The 20,206-nt window shown below is 38.8% G+C and overlaps 2 protein-coding genes across 3 annotated transcripts; both read right to left on the reverse strand.

The window, feature by feature from the left end:
• Positions 1-111: 111 nt before the first annotated feature.
• Positions 112-6,449, reverse strand: dck (deoxycytidine kinase). Of its 2 annotated transcripts, XM_034238775.1 has the most exons (7): positions 6,244-6,449; positions 5,854-5,969; positions 3,268-3,461; positions 2,834-2,981; positions 2,303-2,418; positions 1,874-1,973; positions 112-938 (listed from the first exon to the last, which is right to left on the reverse strand). In XM_034238775.1, the coding sequence occupies exons 1-7, from the start codon at positions 6,344-6,346 to the stop codon at positions 912-914; spliced, it is 804 nt and encodes a 267-aa protein (XP_034094666.1). In that variant the 5' UTR covers positions 6,347-6,449; the 3' UTR covers positions 112-911. The 2 variants fall into 2 exon arrangements, with proteins under 2 accessions (XP_034094666.1, XP_034094667.1); XM_034238776.1 differs by lacking the exons at positions 5,854-5,969; positions 6,244-6,449 and adding an exon at positions 4,731-4,783.
• An 844-nt stretch (positions 6,450-7,293) lies between these two features.
• On the reverse strand, positions 7,294-19,300 carry LOC117561486 (MOB kinase activator 1B). Its single transcript, XM_034238940.1, has 6 exons — positions 19,004-19,300; positions 17,559-17,725; positions 13,681-13,774; positions 12,694-12,827; positions 9,415-9,578; positions 7,294-9,291 (listed from the first exon to the last, which is right to left on the reverse strand). The coding sequence occupies exons 1-6, from the start codon at positions 19,015-19,017 to the stop codon at positions 9,214-9,216; spliced, it is 651 nt and encodes a 216-aa protein (XP_034094831.1). The 5' UTR covers positions 19,018-19,300; the 3' UTR covers positions 7,294-9,213.
• Between the last annotated feature and the right edge of the window lie 906 nt (positions 19,301-20,206).

A 20,206-nucleotide genomic window follows, 5' to 3' on the forward strand; every position in this document is an offset into this window, starting at 1 on the left:
TAAACTTTACAAAGGTCTTGTCTACTGTCCACATTGCATTTTAAAAAGGACATCCTATAATATCACCGGATGTGTCACATATGAAAATAAATAAATATTAGACGCACTTTCTTTGTTTGGACGGAGAATTCCATCAGCGTGGACCCCGTTTATTTGTAAAGTACAGTTTATATCAAGATTCAACCTATGAATAAATGCTGATGTGTATTCAGTTGGTATATCGATCACATACTAACTAAACTAGTTATTGTTGATTTTAAACACGTTTTTAATGGGTTAGGCGTTACACATTGCTTTGCATTGTGATATGTATATTAAATATGTACACACATACATACACGGCGCCATAGGTGAAGGAAGGCACCTATTTCAGGTAGCTTAAAACAATTCCATTAAAGCTGCCAGGTAAAAGCAAGCTCAGCAGTCTGAAATAGCTGACAGCAGTGCATTATGGGGACTGGCGACATCTTCTGGAAGACTTGAGAAGATTCCAGTCAGAGCCATAAAGGCCAGCTATTACAATCTTTTATTTTGAAAATCAATAAACCCTGGGTTTGGATGTTTAAATAAACTAAAATGATTTTAATTTGAAAAAATACTTTCTTCTTAGGACTTATTTCTACAGTATATATTAGACAAGGAAACACACAAATTAATAAAGTATGTCAAGTTAATTGTCATTTGTAAGGACCAACAGGCATGCATATGCACACAAAATATTTATAAATACACCAAAAATGTAAGAAAACAGTAATAAAAACGTCTTTTTAGAAAAACACCACATGTCAGAACATTAATGGGGATTGTAGGGGGTAGAAAAATAAGTTGTTGATACATTTCATCATTATACAAAACTCCATCCAGGTTCTCTTCTTTGAGCTGCAAATTAAATCTCTATCATCAGTTGAATTCTACAAAGTGCTCAAAAACTCCTTGACCTGAAAAATAAAAAAACAAGAGTCAGCATGAATGAGTTAACACATTAGTACAATCATTGCTGTTCTTTAGGGACATTATTTTCCAAAATCACAATAAGTGATAAACAAGTAGCTTTCCGAATTGGTGCAAAGGGTTATGATGATAACTGGAAACATTGTGAAATCTCTAAAAAGCGTCTGTGTTTACCATCAACATGAAACTGCTACATAAGCATCCCTGCAGGCCTCATTACTACAGGTGAAACCTGGATGTGTGTGTGTCAGTATCACAGCAAACACTCAATACACATTTTACTGTCTAGTTATACTTCATTTGGTTTCTAAATAGTGAACACATGTTTTATTTTTAAGTGAAAATTGGGCGAACATATTTCTAATACAAATGAAGTGGTTTCAAATCTTTTAAACTAAAGGTCATTTTCTTGATTAAAGTGAAGCCTTATTCTATCTTCTCTCAAATGACACAAACGTGTACTTATTGAAACAACTTGATTTGCATTAGAAACATGCTTCACATTTGTTATAAGAAAACAACAATGAAATGCTCAATATTATAGCATGTAATGCTTTAATAGCTCGTTCATACTGCATCAGATAGGATTACATGAATGTACTCTTTTGATGTTGAGCTGGTGGAGGTGGAGCCCATTTGAACTGCTTTCTGGTTAGGTAGTTACAGGTAACATACCTATGATCTCATCCTTTGTGTTTGCATATACAAAATAACTAATTAAAGTCACTAATGCAAACAATAAATGTGGAACTAAACTCGCTCTGAAAGTAAAACATCATTATCAAAAAGGCGATACTCTGGTTAAATAATCCAGCTGTGGGGATAACAAAGTAAAAAGGCGTGTTTGGAGTATTTGGGTGGAGACAAATCCCAAACCATTCTGTCCATTTCAAATCTTAATTTTGGCTGAACCGTCACTCACCTTCTCAATCATGTCAGCGCTCTTGCTGTTGTTTCCTTTAAAGTCTTCATTTACATCTATGGTCAGAACGGGCACATCATTGAGATACTCAAAATCCGTTCTGTGGGCCGGAGAGGACAGGGGACACTGTCAGTGATGATTAAGCAACATCAAAATGGATGCAGTATCCTGAATATGAATTAAGCTACTCCCTTCAGAGGATGAACAATCTTGGTTAGTAAATCGTGTACAGAGAATGGGACAAACTAACACATTTCCAGTAAATCACATGTATCAAAACAGTTTCAATGTATTAGTTGCCCTCAGGTTATTGCAATAATGGGGTATTTTCTAATGGCCAAGATCAGTAAGAACATCCTTTTTCTGTTATAAAAAGACATCTGTTGTCCACACAGCAATGCAACGTTTGATGCGTGTGTGTGTGCTCACCTCATGGTCTTGTGCTGCAGCCAGCTCTCGTGCTTGAAGTGGAGTTTCTCCAGATACTCCAGAGGGATGTCTTGCTCTTCTTCTCTGCCTCTCAGATGCAACCGCTGTAAACATTTCTACACACAACAAAATCATATTATTGAAATCTGTATGTACTGAACCCTGTAAACCTCAGGTTTCATAACAATATGATCAATTATTTGCAATTTCTACCACAATATGATTTGTATTAGATGCAGTTCAGTTGCCTGCGATTGATATGATCATATAACATATTACCTCTAAACTAAATGTGTAATCATTCTAAAATTGAGTCAGAATAAACAACTATAAGTTGACACAATATCATTAATGGGCAAGGGAAAGGTGATGCACTAGGATGTAATAGTGACAGACTTGCTTTGGATGATGATATCCCTCCATGACATAACACATAGTTATCAATGTGACTCCCTTAGTATTTTCCTTAGCAAGGTCATTCTATTCCGGTGTAGTTTGATTGCAAGGAGGCAACAGAGTCCGCCAGCCTACCTCCGGGGCCGCTCTGAGGTAGATGATACCGTCCAGCTCTATGTGCTTTCCAAACTGGCTGTGCAGCCACCCGTGCCAGTCCTGATAGATGGACCACTCCGTCTCGTTCAGGCACTCGCTCTCATACAGGTTGGCTGCAAAGATGTATCTGGGACATTAATGACAAGGATTTTCAGATGATTAAACATATAACAAAATAACCATAGTCAGTGTTTATTGCAAGCTGCATATTCACATTAATCCCATTATCCATCAAAACATATTTTTCAATAAAAAGATTGCATTTCTTTATAAGCCATGACATCTTAAAATGAATACCAAAACACAAACTGTTCAGTTTTTGCCAAGAGTGATGGATAACCACCGTCACCCTTTTTTATATCTGCACCAATGCTTTTTATACTTGTTGAATTCATCCGTTTTTTCAGTGGTACCTGTCGCTGTAGATGGAGCGCTCGAAGAACTGCACAGGGTTCTCGGCTTCTCGCAGCTTCCCATTGGCCGACGTGATCTGAGCGCGCACTCTGCTGATGCAGGCGTAGCTCTGGAAGGTGTAGGCCCACCTCTCAGGTTTCTCATACATCATCTGCAACACATTCCCCCCACTCCTCTGAGAGGTGGTCAGCTCCTGAGACACAGGGACAAGGGGAATGTAATAGAGGTCATAAGTGAGTGCATCCCAATTAGGGATCAATAAGTCTGTTGCAAGTATAGGTTAGTGTACAGTCCATGTATTTCTACATTGATTGCATTCGGATTCAATCCAAACCCAACATTTGGTTGTTTTCCTAGTATATGTTTAAGCTAGTGAAAATCATCACATTGAAATTGCAGCAAATGGATAATGTTTGCAATGTTGCATTTTGGCAAAAGGAAAACAATGGAAGAATCAATCATTAAAACACATATCTACTCAGGTCAAAACTACTTGTCGCCTATTAAAAAGGTAAACTAAACAATGTCTCCATAAATGCAGCAATTACATTTATTTAAAGGAATGGTATGCTCATGACACTCATTTAAAAAAAATGATCATCCGATAAAACAGACCAGTCTCTGCCAGTCTCTCTTTTTTTTTTTTTAATCCGATGACATTAACAGTGATTTTAAACTGATTAATTACCGAAATAACATCAACAGCGGCGCCATTTTACCGGACGTGACGTAAACCATGCGTTTGGTTTCGAGGACACGTTGATGTTCATGTTATTTACTGTAGTTACTCTCTTCAAATATGCCTCATTGTATCGCGAAACATTGCCACAATTCTGATGGGAACAATCCACGGAATGCTCGGTTCCATCTGTTGCCAAAAGGTAAGCGTAGGAAGTACGTTCGGAGGCAGTGGCTAGCGAAATGTGGCCGGCCCGAACCGAAAGATCCACAGGCGCATGTATGCAGCGAACATTTCAAGTTTCCGGACGACTACTATGAGTATGATAAAACATAACATGGGATTTATTGAACAACCATTACTTAATGGAGATGCAGTACCATCGGTCTTTCTGGTGTCATCACCGACCAGGACACCAGTTCGGCCAGTTGAGAAATCGCCCTCTGCAAGTGTGAAGCGACGGAGGACCAGAAGTAGTGCTCGGAGTAAGAATAAGGTATGTTATGGCGCATTTCCATTGCAGCGGGTAGCCCCGTTTAAACGTCCTTTATCGTCCAGGCCAGGCCAGTTTTGGGTGGCCTTTCCATATAGCGTAGTACCGGCTAGTGGGTATTTCCCCCCCAGTTTTTCCGGCCCCATAAAATCGTGGTTCTAGGGCCAGGGACAACGAGGCTGAGTATGCTAAACTAGAGAGGGAATCGCTAGCAAGGGTGGTACTACATGCATACATATCTAGTAATCAAAATCATTGTATCTACTAAGTAGTACTAAGTAGGCTCGAACCTGTATGGCTGAATTCCCCCTTCCAATCTCTTCATATTGCTCAAAACTTCGCCATGTTTTCGTGTGTTTACAAAGTGAACGCATTGATGACGTCACGACCATCACGTGACTACTGAAAATGGGCAAAATGGCAGCGGCCTGACGGAATATACAGGTTTTGATCAAAAAGAGCTATAAAATCATTATTTACCGGGGAATATCGCTGATTTCTTCAGGGTATGGTTTAAACATAATGTTTCACTAAATACTGAAGTTTTGATTAATTATCTAATGAGTGGAGCATTCCTTTAAGTTTTATCCAAAGCTTAAAATTAAAAATGACAACTCGCAAGATTGATGACTGAAGCAGAATTATTTAAACACACTCATTCCACCATGCATGATTCTAATGAACATCATCCTGATCAGCAGAGGGCGCACAACCATCTATGTTTGTTCACAATATACTGAGAGTTGTGGCAGCAGATGAGTGTAGGAGGATTTCTCAACAGTTGTCCATACTGATAATATCCCTTTTACTTTCACAGTGAACTAAGGGGACATTCATTCAGATGTATCAGAATCCTTAGTCATCAAGAGACAACTATACCATTCTACGATACAGTACATGTTATGATATGCCAACAAACTAGTTCAAATCACCCTGAATATTGCTAAACCCACAGTATGAGTGATGTGTATATGTGGGTGTGTTAAACCACCAATAATGAGTGAGGGTGAGGCTAGCCCTGCGGTTGTGTTGGGGGGTCAGAGATGTTCGCCCCGGCCCTAGGAAGGCATGTTCATCTGTCCAGAGATGGACCATCTGTTGGGTGTGTGTGTGGTGATGACCAGTGCAGATATGTGGACAGATGGCAGCTGCACTCTAAATACAGATGAAGACTCTCCCTGTCATCTTCATGTGTGCAGAGCATGTTGAATCACTGGTTGAGAGAGGATCGCAGCATGCTGGTGCATAATGAAATGTATCCCAGACTTAAAGAGGAAGCAGCGCTTGTAAACACAGCAGATGTGAAGAAAGCAGATGTGAAGATATTCCACAACCGTGTGCTGCGTATTCACTGTGTATGGGTGCCAACTGACTGATTTGGGACCATTACTTTTAAAAATGCAATGTGAATACCTCAAAGTCACTGCCTTTTGTTTGGACATTGCACCATCTGGCGATTGGCTCTGGTACCACCTCCCAGTCCCCGCTCTCCTGCTCCAAAAGCCGCACAAAGGTAGATTTGCCCGCCGCTGAACACAAAAGGATCCAGAAAGTCAACATTGATCATAGTCAGTGATATGTAGCAACACGACATCATGCAGGTATGTTAGCTGTACTGTTAGTATAAGTGGAGGCATAAAATGCAGCCTTCAATTGGCGGTAAAACTGTAACGAAACAATAGTGGATCAATAAAGAGTTATCACTGTCTGGAACGCAACACCTGTCACCTAAACTAGCGAGCAGTTAAGGTTCTGAGCTAGATTTTTTTAATTATTTTCGCCATAAAGTGGTGCTTTGCTCACCAATATTTCCCTCAATTGATATCCGGCGTATCCTCTTCTCCATGGAGTTGTTCATAGTGTCGTCTATTGAGTCGGGACACGGCCTCTTTGGAGTTAAAGACATTTTCTGCAGATTAATAAACCTGCTTGTTAATCAGAGCGGTGATAGCTACAGCTTGTTGTTTAAAGTTTGGCGGTAACCCTGTCAGGAAGTGGCGGTCTGGTGCGCGCTGTGTCCCCGCCCAGGAAGCAGCAGCTGTGGCCCGGCTCCAGGCTTTGTGTTGTTGTAATACCATTCATGCAATACCATACTGCAAACATACTGGATTATTAAGAGAAACCCCTGGATTGAATTGTTACCAAAGGTGTATTAGCATTAGAAACAACATTTAATTATAGTATCAGAAGTAAAAGTACTAATTCTGTAGAATAGTCCATGTCAGTGTTGAAGCAGTTTTGTTCTTTAATCTAAATTAATGCATCTTTTGTATTACAATTCTTAATTTGAAAGGTAACTGTTATAGCTATTTAATAAATGTAGTAAAGTATAAAAACGAGCATTTCTCTTTGATATGTAGAAACAATACGTTTAAAAAAAAAAGAAGTATAAATTGTAATGTTATACTATAAAACCTGTCGTACTTTTTGAGGAAATGTATTATGTATTATTAAAATACTCTTACACAATCCCCCACAAATCATAAAAACGTATAGTTGGACTCAAAGTAAAGCATTTGAAATGTTGCCCAAGTAAATTAATTGAAAACAACGTACTTTAATTATCAAAGTTAACATCAGCCAGAAAGCGTTCAGTCAGTTACATGATTGGAAAATGATCAACGATGAATTAACATTCAAGCAGCACTTTATAGTTGGTTAAAGAGGATTTTAACAATACTTAAGTGATATTTAATCTGAAACAACGCAATATATTTTATAAACTAAATTATGTTTTGTATGGTACATTTCCCTCTGAAATGTATTGGAACGCAGTGTAAAGTGGTATAGACAGGGAAGGTTTTAGCATAAGTACCTGGTATTTGCACTTGACATAAATAAACATACGCTTCATTCAAAGAGTCAAGACCACCTTTATTTTCCTTGTAAACAGCATAAATCAATTCAGTAGCATTGAAAACCCCTACCAAGCCAATATTTACAAACATCTCAAGAATGATTACAGTCAAGGAGGAAAAACCGTAGGCAATAGGCTATGTTACGAGCATTTCATAAGGATGAGATGCTTTCAGGATGACTGATTTTCTATTACATTTTCGGATATCTGGTGAGCAGTAACATTCAGAATAGTAAGCTAAGGAAGTGGGAAAAGACACAATAAAACAAACAAGGTTTCAAGATGGGGGAGGAAAGCAGCCTCAAAAAAGACATGATGGCAAAAGCTGCCACGCCATGCTCGCTGAAAAATTATCTTTAAGACAGGTCTAACCCTCAGTATTTACATGTGTGCATTGAAGTATTACACCTCTCTCACAAGTTATATATAACGATATATAAAGTGTTCATCTCCCTGCTTTGAAACCAAACCTGAAAGACCATTTCATCATAACCCAGGATTTAAGCACTATAAAGGAAATTAATGTTAGATAAAGTATGAATGAGCCACCCTTTTAGTGTAAATGATTGCATCGTCAACAACATTTGATATTGGGAAGGGTTCATGCATCTGCTGTTTGAAGCACAGCAACAAACAACCCATACACAAGCCTAATAAATCTCACTTGTGCCTCACAGCCAATTTCAGAGGGGGTTAAGCAATTCAACATTCATTTAGGGAAGTAAGAGGGGAGGAAATAAACTATGATCAGTCACATGATACAGCTTCTCACAAAGCACAGTCTATGCAGAATAAACATTCAGGCAAAAAGAGGTCAGGGAAATAGTTCAAAGTGCTTTATGGCTAGTGAGATAACAAGGGATGCAGCATAATCCAATTATTATTGAACAGGTCGTGAATTCAAACAGGTCTCTATTTCTATTTGAGGACGTTTATATACAATTTGAGATCCCTTGAAGAATTTTCCTAAGTTTTGTTTCTACTTCAAGTTTTGAGGGGAAACAACTCGTACACAGGAACATGTCACTAAAGGAAAAGCTACAAAGTTTAATCAATTTAAGTCCATGCTACAACATGACAATATTCTAGCCTTATTCCTATGTCCTCACAACATTCATGTATCATAACCTGCACAGAACACTTGGTTAATAGACTTTCTAAGTAAGAATAACATTGGCGAGTATGAAGAAAATGGGCGTAAATATAGAACCACAGAAACTCAGAAGGAGGTGGCATGGATCATTTAATGTTTTGTCTATTAAGTCAGTGGTTTATGGCATTTATCTTCTTACAGCTTTCTTTGTTGAAATAGGGCAAAAAATGAGCCATGTGAGGCACTTAGGATTATTTTGTTTTGAAGGATGCAGGCTCTTACAGATGAGAAAAAAGCAGACCCCAGCCCAAATCCTTTCATGTAGATAATTGAATAAAATAACTAGCTACTGCGGTGAAGTTGGCTTAAACTCTAGCCGTAACACCCCCATAGCCTTCCTAATATGATCCAGTAACTTTGCTTACACAGTTCTACCCTGCAAGTGAGTTAGAAATGGGAATCTAAGAGCATCGAAACGCCTCGTGTTGCCATAAATCCAAGTGAAACAAACATCTGTGCAGTATAGTAAAAAACTAATGAACATAAGTCTATATTATTCTAAATGTAAGCCATGACTGAATGCTGGAGCTCGTTCCACACCAATAAAAACATCTCCTCCTATATGTTAATCTGTGGTTTGTTCTAGTGTGTAATCCCTGATAGCGTTAGCCTTAACCCTATCAAGACCCTTCCTTCTTCCTGGCCTTATTAAAAACATTTCCCCAAATGGAAATATAGTATTTACTGCATACATACAGCCAGGGCGGGGTGGGTATCTGTGCAAAAAACTAGAAGACCAATAAAATAAGGGTTACATTGTTATTTATCTATCCTTGGTTGTCAGTTTTTCAATCAGCTCCTGAAGTGGAACCAGCTCTTTCCGGTCAATGAGGTTGAACTCCTGGAAAAGAGACGGGGAAGGGAGCAAACACAAGTCAGATGATCCGCTATAAGCTACATTTTAACGCTCATATACAGTACATCATACATAAAAGTCCACACTCGTATGTCAGATATTCTTTACCTGAACAAAAAAGATGAAGTGTTTGAACGACGTGTTGAGGTGGGCCTCCTCCTGCAGCTGCATCACAGAGTCAAAGTGCTGGTGGTAGATGTGAGCGTAGACCCTGAACAGGCGCTTCAGGATGGTCTTCGCCACAGACATAAAGTTTCGCTTGAAGGGGACACCTGGGGGGAAAAGGACAAGAAAGACTTATGATGTAACCAAAGATATGGATAGTACAGTCAGTGGTTAGGTAGAGAAAATGACTGGATGGAAACACTTTCGGTTGTTTTTAGAGTTTCAAAATGCCCAAAAATGATATGTATTTTACAAACTGTGCTTGATATAATAACAATACTGCACATAGAGTACAATGTCAATGCTGTAACAAAACTGCATATATTTTATTATTCTATATACTAGTATTTTGTTATAGTATACTGTACGTAGGTTTTTGGTATATCTATATTTCGTAATAATCATTTTCTATATCTTAATGTTCTAATCGATTTTTTTTTTGGGTTGTTTTCATTACAATGTATCTTCTTTAACTGTTTGTGCATGCACCATACACACCCAGGCAGATTGCTTGTATGTGTAAACCTACTTGGCAATACACCTGTTTCTAATTCGGATTTCTTCAGGCATAGCTTAAATACAAATAATACATTGGTAGGATCGCACCATCAACCTTTGAATGATGCATTTTTCCTAAACGAGCTATTAGCTACGAAGAAAAATAAAAAGCCCCGACAGCTCAGAGCAATGAACACCGATGCAGCTCCAACATGTTCTCGATTGCACATTTCAGGCAGGCCGCAGCAAGATGTAAGTGAAGTGCAAACAATCAAGAGAGCAATAAGGAACCACCTCATGGAAACAACCCGTTCATTTGTAGTCGGGACAGTCTGGTGTGTTGATTCAGTAAAGAGATTGTGAGTAGAGAAGCCTGATGGACAGCTTCTTCCCAGAGTGTACATAGAGATAACGTAGCAACAGAAAAACCACACATCTATTATTCAAAAGGCGCCGGTGACCGACAGGTAACCACCTAGGGCTGAATGTGCACATGGTCCACTCTTTTGAATAATTCACTTGGACACGAACTAGACTAATTCAGGAATAGTAATCATTTTGAGGTTAAGGTGGGATAAAACCTGACCAGGTAAAAAATATTAAAAAGGTATCCTGTGGAGTTCTTAACTTGTGACCCTACTTGTTTTTAGGCTGGTGAAAGGCTTTGGGGCACTCCTGGTAAATAGTGAATAGCACTTATTGATGTAGCGATGGTGGAAAATGAAGCACATTCCATCACTACTGCTCTTTTCATTGAGATTCACAGAGGAAAAGACGAGGCATTTCTTTGCGTTGGCTTCCATCCAGCTCTATTAAGGCTCCACCCTTGATAACCCAAGCCTCTACTAGTAAGGAGGCGGAGAACTGAGCTGGTAAGTATTCAAACCCTTCTCAATGAGCCTATACATGGTCAACTACAGGCAATTCTAAATAAGTTCATCTGAAGTATATGTGAAATATATTTCGGGTCATACAAATAAGCACAAAGACGTATTTATGTGTGCTCAGCTGATGACAACGCAGACGATCTCCCCCAAGGACTTTACTAATAATTAGGGATGTAACGATACCAAAAACTCACGGTACGATAATATCGCGATAACAAGTCCACGGTACGGTATTTATCTCGATATTGAATAATAAAGGGAAGAAAAAAATAATTGGATTTTTTTTTTTTCAATAACATTTTTATTTACTCAGAAAATGTTTCTTTATTACATAATAAATCTGATTTGTACAGCATTTTAGTAGGATAGCAGTATTTTACAGTGTCAACAACAAAGTGACAGTAACAGCCTGGAACAAGAAAACCAGTGTTTTTGTACCTACTAGTACTACCAAACAAAGTAGGCATTTTCTTTGTGCCACTGCATCTCACAAATAAACATTTAATAATCAGACCCTGCAATAAAATAAATCAAGTTTCACTTTAGTTTTTCAAGTAACTCAACTCAAACTCACTAAGTCACTCACTCGGCATCATCAGACAGGTTAGGAATATGAGAATGTCCACATTTCCAGGTATTTATAAGCTGGGATGTTTGGGCATTTACAATATCCCCTGCTCTGGAAAAAACTCTCTCGCTTGGCACTGATGTTGCTGGGACAGCAGTGGTCGCGTTAACCGAATATTTTATTTATCAATGACTGAAAAATCTGAAAGCAATCAGACAGATTAGAACAAACTCGGAACAGCGCCAACGTTTCCCCGCAGCGAGGCTCTGGTGCTATGCCGTGTTATGCATGCCCTCCAAAAGGAAATGATATAGTTTCCAAACCGTACAGATCAACACATGTCTGGGAGGTTTTGCTTTACGCTGTGCGCGCTCCCGCGAGGTGCATGGACACACGCCCCCCCCCCCGTTGACAGTTCACGAGCGTGCTCTCTCGTGAACTGTTCAGACCCGACGGGTAATAAGGGACATGACGGATATTTTACGATCCTGTCTGTCAAAATGACGGACAGCGAAAAAGTCTAACGCCACCTCTGTGGGACGGAGAGATATGCTTTGGCCATGGGTGACAGCAGTGGGTCAAACTGTGCATTGTCTCTCCACCACTTCAAAAAAAATACAGTTGTTGCCAAGAAGGTGAGGCTTATTGACAGAGATATAAATATACTGTTGGTACTTGTCAATGTCTCTAGGTATGTAGGCTACATGTAGCCCTGTAAATACGATGTCCTTTTGTGTTATCTGTTGTTTTATGTTCATGTTGTAACCTACTTGCTGCCATGTTGGACAGGTCTCTCTTGAAAAAGAGATCGATGATCTCAATGGGACCATCTGGTTAAATAAAGGTTTAAAACAAAAAAAAGTGTTTACATTTTTATTTATTTTTTAAACTGGCGGTAGATTTTGTCAGTCTCACGACGGTATTGGGACGTTTATTTACCGCGATACTGCGATATTCGGTATATCGTTACATCCCTACTAATAATCCATTTCAGCTTGTGCCACACATATTTATCCATTACCAATGTTTAAAAAGTTTATATAAATGCTTAAATTCAAATCAATTAGATTAATATTCATTTATCTTGCAAGCAGATTCATTGTATAGTAGGTGCTTTTGAGTAAAACCATCAGTCACAAGAAAATAATGACGCATTCAGCAGGTTTATGAATGTTGCTCCCGTTAAAAGCTGAGTAGTAATAGAAAACATATGAAACCCTCACAAATACAAATATAAAGAAGATAAGATGAAGAAAACGCTAATCTTACCGATTTTTGAAGGGAAAAGGGTCTCATCATCCAGCTGGTCTTGCACCCAGGTCATGAGGTAATCGATATACTTGGGAGCGGAGCATTTGATTGGCTTCTTGATGTTGGTTCCATCCGCCCAATGGTACTCGTATCTAAAGAAAAAATGTAGATGACCAACATTATATATTGAAAAACATGAATGAATTGAATCTAGGTTCACCATCATTTACCACTGACGTCCATGAAGTGTGCAACACCATGGTATTTCTGACTTCAGTTTCACTTCCTCTTTTACAAAAGGCTGATGCAAAGTCACCAAATACATCACTCCCTGCGCCAGGGAGGTTATGTTTGAGACTCGGCTGTCTGTATGTTTGGTGTCTGTCAGCAGGATTACTAAAAAAACGACTGGCCGGTTTCGTTTTGCAATAATTGGAAAATGTAGTTCCTGACTGGGAAAATTCTACATTTCCTCAAGTTGGAACAACAACTCAGAAACAGATATCAACGTCTTGTTTCAATGCTCTAAGCAATCAAATGTTACACATCTCCTTTGTAGCATCCATGTTGTTTTTAATATTACGACTTAAAGCATGTGATCAAGTTCCAAACTAAAGATCTGAGGAGCACACGAATGCAACATTGGCCTTCAGGGAGGTTTGCACTTTCGTGTGATGCGATTCTATTACTCATATGGACCTGGTCAATCTTTCATAAGTCAACATAGATGTTGTGAGCTCAGCTTTCCCTGTGATATACTTGTTTGTAAAACATTCAACATAATTGACTGATCCTGGCAGCAGAGGGTCAACTGCTGACTAGGGTAGGTGTTTTACATGACGTCTTCTGTATTATGAATATGAATAGAACTTCCATTGTCACATCTAATGCTAATTGAGGTTATTTTGTCTGACTGACAAACTAGCCTACTAGCCCTGTTGAGCCATGACAGAGGAAGACGAGTGAGGCAAAGCTGTGGTTGGTTTGAAAAGATAACAAACTTACTTAGGACCAGCAGACATGACTGAACAGCTTTCTTCTGTGCAAAAATCTGTGATGGTGCCATACAGCATGTTGATCTGGTTGAAGAAATCCACAGCTAAAAAAAAGAATAAATAGGAATTGAGTGTAAATGAGAAATACCTTTCCTCCCAGCACATACAGCTGACATCCCCCCCACTCCACTATCTAAAGTACACACTGACCCCAGTTATCAGGAACAAATTGTGTTATCACTCATTACCACAGGCATAGAGCCAACTCTGGCTCTCCATCAATTGGAGAGGTCCTTTTAAAGTGTTGGCAGTAGGGGTGTAACGGTATCCGTATTCGTCCCGTACCGTCGCGGTTCGGACGGCACGGTTCGGCACATGCAGTCACACGGCGAATATGCCTTTTTTTACGAGTGGGAAAAAAGTCTGTCACTCAGGGCAGTATTACACTATATATAATCCAGGGGGCGGTATTGCGCCTAAAAGCCAGCCGCCCGTAAATAACAAATGAAGAACAAGAACAAAACACAACAAAACGAACACAATACATGAAGAAGAAAAGTTAGCTATGGCGAGTTCACACAACACACAGGAGCTAGAAGACCCAGCTGCTTCTTTTAAATCAGCTATGTGGGAACATTGCGGGTTCCCTGTGGACTACAACAATGATGGGGTGCGAGTTGTGGATCGGACTAGGACGGTGTGTCGGCGTTGTTCGACAGCGGTGCGGTATGCTGGTGGTAACACGTCAAACATGCTCAATCACATCCGAGTCAGTCTCAGTCCCCAGCGAGAGGGTTTTCTCGACGGCAGGTGACATAGTTACCACCAACAGATCTGCCCTCACTACTGACAACGTAGACAAACTCATCTTTTTGAAGAACAACTTGAAAATAGAGTAAAGCTTGAGTACCTTTATTTAGGCATAATGGCCTCACACACACTCACAAGTGAATTACACATGTTAGACATTGCTCCTAAAGGTACAGATTTTATTTTGTTATATATTTATCATTGTATTTATTTTATATTTTGACATCAGGAGATGTTATACAGTTCTGTATTGCCTTTTATTGATTGTGATTGAAACACTTTCTTATTATTTATTTTAATATTTTCAAGACATTCTTTTTAGTTGTCCAGCTTATTTAACCTTTTAGTTTGACATCAGCCATTATAAATAATATGGCCATCTGAGTGTGTGTGTGTTACTGTTTGTAGTTTGTTTTTAACTGTGTAATACAGTTAATGATTCCAAATGTTAGAGTTCCTTATTTACACACTAAAACTTGCACTACTGTTAAAAATTGATAACAGCAAAAAAAATTATGCATTTGAGACTTTTTTTTGCTTTTCCTTGTTGTACCGAACCCGTACCGAACCGTGACCCCCAAACCGAGGTATGAACCGAACCGTGACTTCTGTGAACCGTTACACCCCTAGTTGGCAGCGTTGGTGCTCCATTTGCCAATCTCACAGGAACAATTCATATTGAACAGCTGATGTGTGAAGTCCTGCATAGGGGGACGCCATGTTTAAATGACTGGGTTTACGCAGTCTCCAATATAGGTATTTTTGTTTAAAGAGTTTGTATTCATAGCAACATGAAGGCTTGATAAGAAGTTTAAACAAATAACGTAACCTCAGGTCTGTGGCCTCTGCCATGCCCTCAACTTAACGCATCAATTGTCACCGTGACCGAGTTTCCGAGAGCGTAGAAAGACAAAGAGGTGTATGACAAGAAACAGCAGCTATACAGAACTTCATAGGTGCTCGGTGGTGGGAGTAAACTAGAGTTGTTGTATGTACACCTTTACAGTCATATTCTAGCCATGAAACTGTTGGTGCTATTGTTACTATCCGTCACAATGAAATGCCATCAAAACATAGTGCTGGGAGACGTTGTTATGCACAGGATTGTATTCCAACTTCCCTTTATTGTGCACGCTAAGCTTTAACAGCTTGTGTAGCATTGACTAACATTACTGCGTTTCCACTAACCCTATACGAAACCCAAGAATACAAATCTTGCAATGAGCAGTCAAGCTATTACCCTGGCAACAATGCTAGTGAACGCGCTAAATTGTTGCCTTCCAGTTTCTGTTAACATTTTGTAAAAATATGCAAGTCATCCTTATCAACTGCAATGACTTGAGTCAAGAGACTCAAGTCATTGATCAGAATAACATTGTAATCCTTACCATTTGATGTTCTACTTTAAAACAAGCTTAGACACTAGACATCTCAAACCCTAAGGGCTCTCTAAGGCAGGAGGAAATTCAACTTCCACTGACAAGTCCTTTGTCTCAATTCAGAGAAAAGTAAACAAAGCTCTCACAGCGCAATGAGGTCTATTTAACATTCACGGTGGTGTTTCCAGCATGAATGCACAGGGTCCTCAGTGGAAATGCTAAGATCTTACCCTCCGATAGTTCACTCTCAACTGATTCTTGATGCCGACTAATTGCGATCTCAGGAACAGGATTACAGAGTAGCATGCAAATACAAGAACTTAAGAGGTGAGGGAACAGAATAAACAAATTAAATATGTGTAAAAGGTACAGACACAGAGTCCCAGGATTTAATAAAGTTAGACTAAAATACTATTTCGTGCAACAGTCAATCATAAAATTAAACGCAGAGTTAATCCCAGGTCAAATCTAACATATTGTTAAATCTGTTTCCTTGTTTCTTCTCTTAAATATTTGCCATTGTTGATGTTGCTAATGGAGTTTCTGTGATGCAAGAAAGATTCCAGATATGATCGGACAATAAAGTATCACTGTATCGTAGTGCTGTAGCGACGCGTCGACGACTTCAAAATATCGTCCACGACATATTTCCGCGTCGACGCGTCGCTACACACACGTGGGTCACCAAAAGCAACAAGCAGTTCGCAATCGCACTTCAAACACAATGGAGACTGAAACGGCTACCACCTCCTCCTCACAGGATTGCGCACGAAGCCCCCAAACGAAAACATCTCGCCCTAGGTCTTCAAAAGCATGAGAATATTTTAAAGTTAGTCCAAAACGCAAAGATATTTATATATTTATATCTCACTGAGACTGCTGCATAGCCTAGCAGAAGCAGCAGCTAGCTGTGGTGGCTACCATTAGCAGCTAGCATTTGCTCTCCGATTTTTACATAAAATGGAATTATGGATTATAAATGCAATCATTTTTTTATACATAGACGTTAAAAACCTATGGATTAACCGATTCAGCCGCGTTTTCTCATTTTAATGCCATTGAACACGTATTTTGATCAGATTGACAGCTACGGTGGTAAGACGATCTCCCGAGAAGCTCTGTGAAGGTACGTGTTGCGATGTATGTGACTGTATTTGCTTCCGCTGTCGCGAGTCCGGATCACTCAGCGATGATACTATATACCTACATAATCTGTGGAGTCTCAGCTTTAATTGGATATATTGTATGTGCAGCTACGATAAGTAATAAGGGTACTTTTATCTTGAGTTCTGTGCCAAAGTCCGTTAGCATTTTTCGCTCAGGGGTCATTTAGATGCTTCTTATGAGACTTGTGTTTTGTTTTGGTAAACATGGTTTGTATCGTCAGTTAGCTGAGATTATTTCCGTTAATCTGGTATAACACATTAATAGGTTCTTAAATATTAAGATCCCCTGAGACACAGTATCGTGAAACATTTTTTTTTAACATTACGTTTTTTTTTACATTACGTTTTTTATGAATTGAACAACAGAAAAATAATCGTTAGATTAGTCGACTAATCGATCAAATAATCGCCCGATTAATCGTTTTCAAAATAATCGTTTCCCCCCAGCACTTCTGTATCGTACACTCACTCTGCCAGGAACACCAATCAATACAGGGTGTAAGGAAGGTAAAAAAGGTCATATTGGTGCTTACTGTTGACTGCGACCCACTCATTTAAGTCTTCCCCCTCGGGCAGCATGACTGCCATGCGCAGGTTTCCACTACCCAGTGTAGCCTCTGCATGTTTCAACAGCTCGTACTGATGCGAACCCTCCGGGATATTCTTCTTGGGCTTGAACGTCTTGGATGAACGGTTTCCACTATGAGTCACATTGCAAACAGGAAGATAGTTAGTGTGATAAATAAGAAGGTAGTCAGATATGATGACTCATCATGAGTTCACAGTGCCCCTGGCCCTAGGTGAGGGGCTATTGCTCACATCAAGTCAGTATCTTCTTAAAAAGCTGACAAAAGAGTTGAGCTCTTGTTGACTTGGTGTGTTTGGCAGAATGAGAATGGGGGACAGGAACAGTATGTCTCTATGTGTTTAATGAGGCCATTTGGAGAGGGGTGCTGTATTCAATCCCTCTCATCGCCCCATTAAACAAGAATTTGAGTCATCACAACATGGTAGGTCACAAACTAAAAAACAGTGTTCCCTTTAATAGGAGCATTCAAATCTATATAAATCAATCTCAAAATCAACATCCTAGATGACATTATGTATATTCTAATAAATCAAGAGAACATTTTAATTCAGTTTAATAGCAATCAAATGCCTTGATGTAAAATGATGTCATAACTTCTCATTCTGCTGAAATGTGCTTGAGGCAACACGATTAATTAGGAATCAGCTGGAAATAATCAAAAGTGGAGCTGTTCTTCAGTAAAATAATTATAGTACACATTTAAAAAAGAAAAGAAAAAAGGCTTTATTTGTCTTGTAAAGGGCATGTCAGAAGTTTGGATCAATTTCAGATCTGTAGTACCTGAAATAAGTAGTGTAAATTGACCTATTTGATTGTTGCGTCTCTGAGGTTGAGGGTTTTTAACTCGACTCATTTACCTAACAACAGTCACATCCTCACCAGAGGGAACATTTCATGTTATCCCTCCACCCTCTGATTTGACCCATAAACACGGTATTTTTGTGCTGCTTTAGAAATACCAGCGAAACAACTTTGTTACTTTGATCACATTTGGTGTCAAATATTGAATTGTGCGTTGTGTTACATCAGCGCTGCTGAATTAGCCTTTGGCAACAAAGTGTCCGCTCCAGCAAATATCTAGGCCGGACAGACATCCCTTCTCAGTTACAATTTGCTCTGGCGTTAGTACGATTTATCTTAAAAGTGTTTAGGCAGAACAATAAGAGGGTGCAAATAATTTACTATAGATGCTAATAGTTAAAACCATAAAAATATTAGAAAGAATGAAAGTAATACATCACACATTCGGATGTGATTCCAGCAAGTAGACACAGCCCGTATTATGCTATTGCTAACTAGCTAGCTTTGTAGCGCTAACATCTCTGATATTTCCATAATATAAAACAACATGACAAGTCCAAATAAGTATTTATGAAAGATATTACTCACAAAAGAAAGCTCATGTTTTCTTGTACCGTAGAAAAATAACTCTCTTGGCAAAAAAGCTAACAAGCAGGTCACACCAAAGGGATTGTTTGTTAAAAACTCTCACACGTCCTCGGTTATTCTCAGGCTTCCTTGTCTGCTCCTTGTAAACAATCAAAAATAACTATTACTTTAGCTGAAAGTAATAAGAGTGTCGACACGTCCGTATGAAAGAAAATACATAAATTGTGTAGAGAACTGGTCCACTGGATGCTGTTCTGTACGCTGAGAGGCAGCAGCGTACTGAATGTAATGCTAACTTCTTCATCTGACGTTTAAAGCAGGTTCGACACATTTCTGTCGTGTGCTGCCATCTAGTGGAGCTCAATATTCAACACTACTGCTCTTTTATTTCAATTTAATAATTAATCAATTTAAATTAATTTAAAGAAAAAATGTCCTGTATCTATTCATTACTGCAAGATCTGCTGCCTTCACGGACATTGCTGATTTCTTTTTTGTTACCACAAGTGCAACCATAATTAGGTTAGAGAAAAAATACATAATACAATGCAATAAACAAAAAATATATATAATTGATTTCTGTAATAATGTTATGTCATTGAATATGTTGATGTAACATATAACATTTTTAATTGTGCTTACCATACCACTGTTTCTGCTTAAAATAATAACCTAATGCCATTTAATTTTTTTCTCAAGAGCAATGTCCATGGACTTACTGTAGGAAATTGTTATACTTCCTTCCAGTACTGGGTTGGATATTATTTATTCAATATCTTTATTATAATTTGTGTGGAATAATCATTATATTTACTACAAAATAAAACAGAAGAAGTATGTGGTATCTAGTGTTGCTAAGAAAATTAAGTACATTGTATACATTCGTGTAAATCCTGTCTAGTTGATTCGTTGCATAACAATAACACAAAGAGCCTAGATGTCAATGTTGAACATTTAAATGTTACCCTAATATAAACAAACGGGACATGAACACAACACGTCCAAAGGGTTACAGACAAGCCTTGCTGCCTTCACTGCTATCGTAATTATGCAACCTTGTTAGACTGCATTGAAAACCGCTTCTATGCTTCACCTTTTACCCTCTTTCTCACAGCCAATCTGTCTCTTATTCAATCGGATTGAGGTCACGTGTATGTAAATGAAGTAAAGATAATAAATAATTAACAGTGTATACTGATTAGT

This window comes from Gymnodraco acuticeps, unplaced genomic scaffold (genome assembly GCF_902827175.1).
Source record: "Gymnodraco acuticeps unplaced genomic scaffold, fGymAcu1.1, whole genome shotgun sequence".
NCBI lineage: Eukaryota > Metazoa > Chordata > Actinopteri > Perciformes > Bathydraconidae > Gymnodraco > Gymnodraco acuticeps.